Source organism: Dipodomys ordii, unplaced genomic scaffold (genome assembly GCF_000151885.1).
Source record: "Dipodomys ordii isolate 6190 unplaced genomic scaffold, Dord_2.0 Scaffold134, whole genome shotgun sequence".
In the NCBI taxonomy this organism is placed as follows: Eukaryota; Metazoa; Chordata; class Mammalia; order Rodentia; family Heteromyidae; genus Dipodomys; species Dipodomys ordii.
Window position 1 is genome coordinate 1,782,795 of NW_012267350.1, and position 10,274 is coordinate 1,793,068.

A 10,274-nucleotide genomic window follows, 5' to 3' on the forward strand; every position below is an offset into this window, starting at 1 on the left:
CCAGAAAACCGGAAGTGGCGCTGTAGCTCAAGTGGTAGAGCGCTCGCTTTGAGCTGAAGAGCTGAGGGACAGCGCCCAGGCCCAGAGTTGAAGCCCCACGACCGACCAAAAAAAAAAAAAAAACAGTTAAATATCAATTAAAAAATAAAGCTAACCACCTACTAATCTTCAAGCTTGGGGACAGAACACAATCAAAAAAATGGTTGGTGAATCTAAATGTAAATCACTAAGCAATTATTTAATACTATAATTATTTAATACACCTATTCTCTTTCCCACCTAATATTAAGGGGATAAAAAATGATATTATCTCTGGGATAATTTCTAATTCTAAAAGTTTAGAATTTCCAATTCTATCTTCAAAGATGGATTCTAAAAATCTGTACGATTTCAGAAATAATCCTTGGTTTGAAATATAATACACTATACATTAAATCAGAAAACTTGAGATTACTGTAAAGCAAGAAATAAAGAAAAAGATTACAAAGCTTTTTCATGAAGATCAATCACACCTTTGTAAAGTTTACCCAAAAATAGAAGTGTTTTGAATGATTATAATATTTTCTAGGCACACAGGTGTTCTCCAATAATGCCGTGTTTTCCATATATGATCAAAAGAAAACAGGATCAAAAGCTCAGAAGGAAGAAAAAAATCCAAATAAGAAAAGCCATCTTTTGCTGGGCACTGGTGGCTCAGGCCTGTAATCCTAGCTACTCAGGAGGCTGAGATCTGAGGATCGCAGTTCAAAGCCAGCTGGGGCAGGAGAGACCATGAGACTCCTATCTCCAATAAACCACCAGAAAACCGGAAGTGGTGCTGTAGCTCAAGTGGTAGAGTGCTCGCCTTGAGCTGAAGAGCTGAGGGACAGCGCCCAGGCCCAGAGTTCAAGCCCCACGACCGAAAAAAAAAAAAAAAAAAAAAGAAAAGCCATCTTTTCCTAAAATTTCATCCTTAGTAAAACTGTATCAAATCACTTCCAACGCATATGAAAAATATTTGGCAAAAAAAAAAAACACCATCATCTTTCTGTGGACTATCAAGTGCACACAGCTTAGAATTCTAGAGCATAAAAGGGATTCTGACAAGATTGGATACAGTTTTTTAAAGGCCTAATGGGCTTTACAATTTATAAAATGTATAGTTTCTCATTTTGATCATCAGAACTCTTTTTTAAAAGCATGTTACTGCAATGTACTAAAAAGAAGATTGGCGGGGGGGATTTAATTCAAGATCAAACTAAGTAGCAGGGCTGCAACCAGAATATCAATCTTCCAACTTAAATTCTGAGTTCTATTAGAGCACACTGTGTCTGGCAAACAGAAAAACAACAATGGCTCAAAGGCCATAATAATAGGGCCCACACTGAGGTGGAGGGGGTGGGGGTGGGATTTAGTAAGTCTTCTCTAGAAGTCAGAAAAGGTAAAAATACTAGTGATCTAGGCATCACAGGTAGTTTATTTTTTAATAATTTTTATTTTTTATTGTGAAAATACTGTATAGAGGGGTTACAATTACATGGGCAAGATAATGAGTACATTTCTTATCAAGCATTGTAGCCTCCTCCTTTGTTTCCCCTTCCCATCCCTTCCCATCCTCCCCCCCATCAAAGTTGTAAAGTTCATTTTCGACATAACAACTTGTCACAGGTAGTTTATACACAGATCTTGAGATCAATCAAAGTCACTTCTCAATGCAGAATGGAGAAATTCCAAAAAGCTTTCTAACCTCAGCCCTCTATGATCAAAATCATCTGACAAAGTCTGAAGAATAGAAATAATTCATCTAAAAAGGGTGGATACTTTTATTTTTAAAGGAACAATCTAGTCATTTCAACATATTATTGAAAAGTATAAAATTACTGATATTAAAATATTCTGTTTATCACATACACACTACAGAAAAAAAGAAAAACAAAGAAACTAAACAAGCTACTTCATGGAAACAAGTGACATTACTAGCTTAATAATTATGTTAACTTACCACTGAAATGCATTGTAATGGAAGTAGACCAAACCAAGACCATATAAAAAGGCAGCATTCTGTAAAGAAAAGGGAAAAAAAGAGACTTTTAGGAAAAATATTTATACATAATGCATATTACTAATATAAAATATGGTATCCAAGATTTTTATTTTATTATTATTATTTTTTTTTTTGGCCAGTCATGGGGCCTGAACTCTGGGCCTGGGCGCTGTCCCTCAGCTCTTCAGCTCAAGGTTAGAGCTCTACCACTGGAGCCACAGCACCACTTCTGGCTTTTTCTGTTTATGTGGTGCTGAGGAATCAACCCAGGGCCTCATGCTTGAAGGCATGCATTCTACTGCTGAGCTACCTTCCCAGCCCGGTATCTAAGATTTTTAATGCTTGAAACTTTATATTACAATGTATTATTCTATATTACAATATATTTTTAAACAACAAAATAAAATTCTGAGTCAGCAGATAGCACAGAATCTAATTTGTAGAGATATTCTAGTTTCTATTTAATCAAAGTAACCCTGAAATTTAAAAATTACTAACAACATTCAATATCTACTTAAAATGAAAATCTTTTTCAGGAATAAGAAAATATTAACATTAGGCTACCCTAGTCTCCTGTGCTTTGTTGTGGGCACTCTCTCACAAATTCAGGCTCTCCCCACCCTCCCTCCACTTCCCTCTGCTCTTGAACTGTTTTCATGTTCAATATTACCAAGAAGAAAGTCTGAATTTAACTAAAATGCACAATATATACCTAAAACAACAAGAACAAAAGGGTTTTTCTGTTTGTCTTTGTTTCTTTAAACTATATGCCAAACAAAATAAAAACTAGAGGGTTGCATTTTGGGCTTTAACCATTATTAATTCCTTTTGCAGTATAAAACAAATGTCAACACTTATCCTGATTCATTTCATCTCTGGACTCCAAATAGGAACTAGCTGCCTAGACTTTATTTTTTTGCCAAAAAGGACAAATGTTTTGAGAATCTACTGTATGTAATACAAATAACCAACCCAATCTATTTTCATAAATCTTGTTTTCTTCAGTTTTCACACTAATCTTTGTGATTCAATCTCTAAAATCACAAATTTCTCATTTCCAAATACAAAAAAATTCATCTGTTAAAATTATCCTTGTCATACTGTCTTTTTTTAATATTTCCCAAAAAATAGACTCTGAAACAAAATAGTTTGTTGGGATATTGAACCTAGGAAATCAGCACAGAAGTCAGGCAAGAAAGAAGTCAATGAGGAATTCATTATGGAGACAATTATGGCTGCAGGCAACTGGGACTTTATCCTGATGGGGATCTCTGCCACCAGTGAGGGATATTCCTGAGAGAAATCTTGCTATAGGTGTGAGAGAACTAGGGCACTTAATCTGACAACTGTTTTCAGTCATAGATTTGAGAAAAAGAATTAGTGATGTTTAAAGATAAAAATGTAAATAGGTGGGTGCTATCTTTTGGGGCATGTGATCACTTTTTAATAATAGAATTATTTTGCTAAATTATCATCATTATCCCAAATTTTCTGGCTGAGATTATATGTGACAAGAATATTTTCAAATTGGGGCAATCATGAAGGTCTCAGACATGATTCATTTCAAAAATTTGTATTTAGAAACTTAGTCGTAACTTTTTAATAAAGACCACTCATTTACTGTCATAATTTGAGCATGTACTACAAGGATAACATTCAAAGATTGAGCCAAGTCCAAATGAATGAAATATACTCTTACGAAGTATGCAGTGGAGGGGATGGGGGTGAGGGGAGAGCATGGATACTCAGAATAAGTCAAGATTTGAAAGACAACTGCTTTCTTAGAGGCAGCAGTAAAGATTGAGAAACAACAGATAACAGCACAGAAAGGGTGGGAAAGGTATAGTGGAAATAGGTATTGAGTAGAGGGCATTTCTATTTTCAGGACACATTCTACATTCTCTCAATACCCTTATTTTGTTTATGGTTCATCTTTGTCTCTCTTTATCCCTGCCACAATATAAGTTATAACAATTATTTAGGGTTCATTTAAATGCCATCTTCCTGGTGAAGCTTTACAGCTTGGCCCACAAATCAGAGGTGATCTTTCTAAACTCTAAATTTGGTATTAGTATAATGTATCGTATAACATTATTGTGCAATAAATAGGAACTTAGTTTTGTGCATAATTGTAATGTTATATATTTTAAGATTTTAAAAACCTTATGAAGTGATATGATAGATATTTTCATTTATAGAATAAACAAACTGATGCAGAGAGAGAGAGAGAAACCAAGCAATCTGTTTAAAGGAATAGATAGTAAGAAGCAGACATGGGAAATGAATCTGGGTCAGCCCCCAGAGCTCACCTTTAACTACTTTTTTGTTATTATGTATTAACTAATTCTACTTCATCAAACAAAATGCACAAAGACAGGAATGTTAGTCATCCATCTGTATTTCCTGTTATCATGTAGCATTGTGTGCTTCAATGCAGCACATTACCCAAAGTTTTGCTAAATACTGTGTATTTAAACCTATGTGCTCAATGACCCAATGTTAGTGTAAGGCCTGACCCTCTCTATTAACTAGGAGTCAAATCTCATTTTATAGAAATTGCAAACAAAATTATTCAAATATTAGTGAGTACTTGTTGAGTGACAACAGAGTTGTAGATACAGTAAAGACAGTATTAACAGGAGTCAGAACACAGTACCCCAAATGTACTATCTTGACATCTGACTGAACATTTAAGCTGAATGAATCTTCGAAAAACAGCTTATGTGTAAAGTATTTTCTGACCTTTTCCACACTTCTCCCCTGAAGAAAGTGCAGAAAACCCACATTTGAGAGGTATCCTCCTTATACCTCCCTCTCTGAATATAAAATGACATGGTGAGGAATTTGAACAAACAGAACTAGCTAGTCTCCCCTCAGTCTACTCATATCCTTTATCCTAGCAAAGTAGAAGACGTGCACTTTCCATCAAACCTAGCATAAAAACACTCAGGTTTACTTTCTTTGGGTTTTCCCTATGAAAACCCTCATGTTGCATAAAATTTATATAATTTTGTAGGCTTTTCTCTCTCTTTTTTTTTTTTTTGGTCCGGTCGTGGAGCCTGAACTCTGGGCCTGGACGCTGTCCCTCAGCTCTTCAGCTCAAGGCTAGCACTCTACCACTTGAGCCAAAGTGCCACCTCCAGCTTTTTTCTTTTTGCTTATGTGGTGCTGAGGAATCGAACCCAGGGCCTCATGTATGCAAGGCAAGCGCTCTACCACTGAGCTCCCTTCCCAGCCCCAGCTTTTCTCTTATTGATCATTCTCTTATTATAGAGGGTCCCACCAATGAACCTAAGAAAAGGTATTTTTTTCTTTTCTATGGTAGGAACACAATTGACTGAACTCCCTATCCTCAATGAATTTAGCATCTAATAGCAAAAGACTATGTAGTATCTACTGGTATAGGTCAAACTACAAATACTTAACCGCTACTGAAGCATAATTAGGACTAAGAAGAGAGACTAGTATAGTATTTGGGTACTGCATCTGAAAAGCTTATGCTCTTTCTATTTTTTGTTTTGTTTTTGAAAGTATGTGGACTCTTTATCACATGTCCTGCAGCTTTACCACAGACTATGAGTCAATCCATATCTCTGTTTTATGCACTAGTGCCTTCTTTGTAAGTTCATCAGTATAGGTATATTTATTGGGCATTTTCTTCAAAAAGAGCTAAATAATGGCTCTTTCTTCTTTATCCAATTTTAACTCCACTGAAAATGAGGCAGCAACTTTTTTTTACTAACAAACAGCTTCCCTAGGATTTTTTTTTTTGGTCCAAACATTTTTCAGTCTTTATAACTTCCCTTTACTTGGAGTAAATGGCTTAGTGCCATTCTTTCCAGAGGATTCTTTGCTCGGGTCTTCATACAGGCCAAAAAAAAAAGACAAACAAAAAGACAAAAACTTTCTGGCACAAGACATTGCCAGCAATTAGAACATGTATGCTTTAACCATATTTTCCAACTATAAATTTAATGTCTTGTCCATCTTGAACTAATCACTTACTGTGGTTGTAAGTCCCTCAGTTTGAAGTATGACCAAAAAACTAATAGCAATTTCTTTTTCCTTCATTATGATTTGATAGCTAGAGATATGTTCTTACCATAGACTTTGACAACCTCGGCATATGAATTTGCTTGCTGTTTCCTCATTAACCTAAAAACCTTTTCCCTTTCTCTTAAAGCAATGACTTTATGGCTTTTTTTTTGCATATCCAAATTGCCAATGTAACTACTACTTATTATTTAATAAAGTAATTTGAAAACAGGCACTATCATCCCAAATTTGGTGACCTGATAACCCAAAGGACTAGAGACTAATAAGCAAGTAGTATATACAATGGAGATGAGCTTAGACAAAAAGATAAGTCATGTCCCAAGCAAGCAAGAGGAGCATGGCATCAAATTCCATCATGTTCCCAAAACAGCAAGCAGTTTAAAACATACCCCTTATGTCTAAAAAGGTTCCACTTAGTATTTTCAGGCATCAGTTGCCTTTAAGTTCCTGAAACCACAGAAAGCAAAACTGCAGACAAAATGGCAACTGTATGCCTGCCTCAGTGCAAATACTTAGTGGTAAAGTTCCTACCTTAGCACTGGGCATAACTCATTACTATAAGTTAACTGGAGAATCTAAACTAGTTGGTAGGATGTCAAGTTTAAAGCCAGCCTACACACAATTAGCAAGATGCTATTTATTTTAAAACAATTTTTTAAGGGCTTCAGGCATGGCTCAAGTAGGTGGGAGCTCTTAGCTCTTATACTGTCCGTTACAGTAAAGCTATTGCAATAAAGGTCGTGGTTCATTTATTAGTAAGTAGTTCACCAATACTGTTTCACAATATAGCTCTGGCCTATCTAGCCAGATAGAAACAATAGATAACAAATAGTTCTTACATTCCTCAATGCTCTGTGTTACTTTAATCAGGGTTCTGGGCTGTACAATCCCAGATATGAGAGACATGGCATTACAATTAAAGACACTTTCAGGGGCTGGGAAGGTGGCTCAGTGGTAGAGGGCTTGTCTTGCATGCATGAGGCCCTGGGTTTGATTCCTCAGCACCATATAAGAAAAAAAAAAGCCGGAAGTGGCACTGTGGCTCAAGTGGTAGAGCACTAGCCTTCAGCTGAAGAGCTGAGGGACAGCACCCAGGACCAGAGTTCAGGCCCCACGACCGACCCAAAAAAAAAAAAAAAAAAAGACACTTGCAGCTGGATGCTGGTGGCTCACACTTATGATCTTAGCTACTCAGGAAGCAGAAATCTGAGGATCAGAGTTTCAACCCAGCTCAGGCTGGAAAATCCGTGATGAATACCCTTCATTCTTGGCCAGTTTCAGTGACAAAAAAGTGGTGATGTGACAAAATTCTAGTCATTAAAAAAAGAAAGTTTTTATTATGTGATCTCTAGAAAAGCTGCTTTTCTGGTGTGTTGGCAGGGGGTGGTGGGTATCCTTTCCTTTTTTCCCCTTCCTTCTACGGGCATGTCATAAGGGACTAATAGCACAATACAGTGTTATGAATATTACTTTGATTGAAAAACATCTGAACAACAAGCAGTTACCCAAACTGGCATAAACACCCTTCCACCTGAAGGGAGTTCCACATTGGAAAAAGACTGACCCTTAGCAGTAGGAAGAAGGAATTCAGCTGTCCATTAGCATCAAAAAGCCGATGAGGAAAATCAAAGCCAAGGGCAGGATAAGACAGAGAATAAGTAAACTGTAAGATTGTTATGTCAGTGAAATATTCTACCTAAGACTATAATGGTAGTGGTTACATATCCTTATACATTTTTTCCAAGCCAATAAAATATACAACACAAGAGTAAACCCTAATGTAAAGCATGGACTTTGAGTGATGAAGATGTATCAGGGCAGGTTCACAGATGTTAATAAAATTCTACTGGGGATGCTTATTATTAAGGAGGATATGCAAGTGTAGGACAAGAAGTATGAGACATCTTTTATCTTCTCCACTTTAATGTGTGTCCAAATCTGATCTAAAACAAAGTTGAACAGAAGCTTCCATACTTATCTACTTAAGTCCTAAGCTACCACCACCTCTTGGTTGATAAAATAAAACCTTCATTTCTGGTTACTCAGTTATTCATCAAAGCAATTCTCCCGTGCAGGATATTTCCCCCCTCCAGTTAATCTATTGGTAGTTAATTTGCAGACTCTCAACTCCTAGACCCAAGTTGGACAAGAAAAAAAAATACTTCTACTCAATGGTGAAAAACATCAACCCTAAGTGAAACTCAGATGAGACAAGGCCAGGCCTGGTAGTCATGATTTCAAAAGAAAACAAGCTTTTACTTGGTCTGTAAGTAAACCAAGTAGACACTGCCTCTTTTGGGGAGGCAGAGTTATTTTGTTGTTGTTATTGAGATTTGGGGAGGAGGGGGAAAAAAGACCTTTACCCTAGGAAAATGAAGCAATAAAAGCAACTCAGGAGCTGAGATATAAGGATCCCTACTCAAAGCCATTCAGTCTCATTCCCTGAGACTCTGATCTCCAATTAACCCCACTCCCCTAAAGCAAATAAATAAATGAATAAAATCAGGAAGTGGAGCTGTGACTCAAGTAGTAGAACACCAGCCTTGATCACAAAAGTTCAAGGACAACACGAGACAGACAGACAGACAGACAGACAGTCAGACAGACAAAGAGAGAGAGGAGGAAGGAGGAAGAAGAGAGGAGAGAGGAGGAGAGGAGGAAAGAGATCTTCTAGACAGCAACTTAGCATTAGGACAGGAAGTGACTCAGCAGTAGTACCTGCCTAGCAAGCATGGGTTCAAACCCCAAACACACACTCATACTCACATTCCCTCTCCCTCCCTCTCTCTCTCTCTCTCTCTCTCTCTCTCTCTCTCTCTCTCTCTCTCATTTTTTATTGTGAAAATACCGTACAGAGGAGTTATAATTACATGGGCAAGATAATGAGTAAATTTCTTATCAAGCATTGTTGCCTCCTCCTTTGTTTCCCCTTCACATAGCCCCCCTCTCATTTTTTAAGAACGTACTGAATCAGGCATTCAAATAGTATTATTTCAACCTTTCTAGTGAATCCATTTTAAGGACAAAATATTATAATTAGTACACCAAACTATATGTATGCTAATCTCTAAGTTTTGAGTTCTTGAAATACTTCATCATGTTCAGCAGCTGGGAGTGTCCCAAATTAAATTTTAACCTAACTCTATCAAAGGTATTTATAAAAGTAGGTCTTAAATTTAATAAACTAACTTTCACAGTTTTTACTGTTTTGCTAATTAGCAAAGATATACTAACAAATATTTTAATCAAAGTACTAAGATATGCATATTGTTTGACTTACAACAGCCATTTTAGCTCAAAGACTGTTCTTCATCTTTCCATGTCTCCATAACATTTAATCAATAGCTCCATTTAGGCAAGCATTATTGCCATAATTCAAAATCTGTTCTGTTCTAAAACAAAAGTGGTTTTAAAAAATGAGGAAAAAATGGGTTTTATTTGAAAATTTCATAATTTTTAGTAAAAGTATAAACAAGCTATTAAGAGATTACAAAAGTTAAAAAATCAGTAAAAGTACCTCTGTTGGCATAGTACCATAAATCCTTACAATCCTTTTACATAACAGCACTGAGTTTGCACTTTGATTTTAATTCTATTTTTATATTCAATACCATAAATCATAAAAGCAATCTATATTCTTATTTATAATGAGTTTAGGTTTTGTTTTTTCTTAAATTATTTTGCACCTTCTACATGAAATGCAGGAAAAATTATTAAGCTTTATTCATTAGCAAGTTAATTTAGAGAATAGTGTTTACTGCAGTCATTTAATACATTAATGATTACATTATAATAAGTAATCACAGTAAAGTCACCAAACCATAAACTAGGTTTTTTTAAAGTATGTCAGTGAAAAGAAATACTCTTTACCTGACTTGTGTAATTTTAACTCCTCTGTACAACACATTTATAATAACAATTTTTTAATTTAATTATATCAGTGGTGGGTCACTAATAAAATTTACCAACAAAGGCTACTTTTCTGTCCCAAACACTGAAACCAGAGTGGAGGACTGGGGAAAGATCGCACAACCTGCTAAAAAAAGGAAATCACAAAAGGGAAAGAGCCTTAGATGGGAACTCTAAATTCTGCCCATCCACATCTGGTTGTCATCTTTATGACTCAAAAACCAGAAGGGGAAGAGGAGAGAGAGGAGGAGGGGGAGAGGGAGAGGAGGGGAAGGGGGAGGGAAGG

The 10,274-nt window shown here is 36.2% G+C and overlaps 1 protein-coding gene across 1 annotated transcript in view; it reads right to left on the minus strand.

Annotated features, from left to right (window-relative positions):
* Positions 1-10,274, minus strand: part of Kdm6a (lysine (K)-specific demethylase 6A) — a 202,156-nt gene that overhangs the window by 120,278 nt on the left and 71,604 nt on the right. The window contains exon 5 of the mRNA XM_013030841.1: positions 1,982-2,040. Coding sequence (XP_012886295.1) covers positions 1,982-2,040 — 59 coding nt within the window. The remainder of the gene's footprint in view (positions 1-1,981; positions 2,041-10,274) is intronic.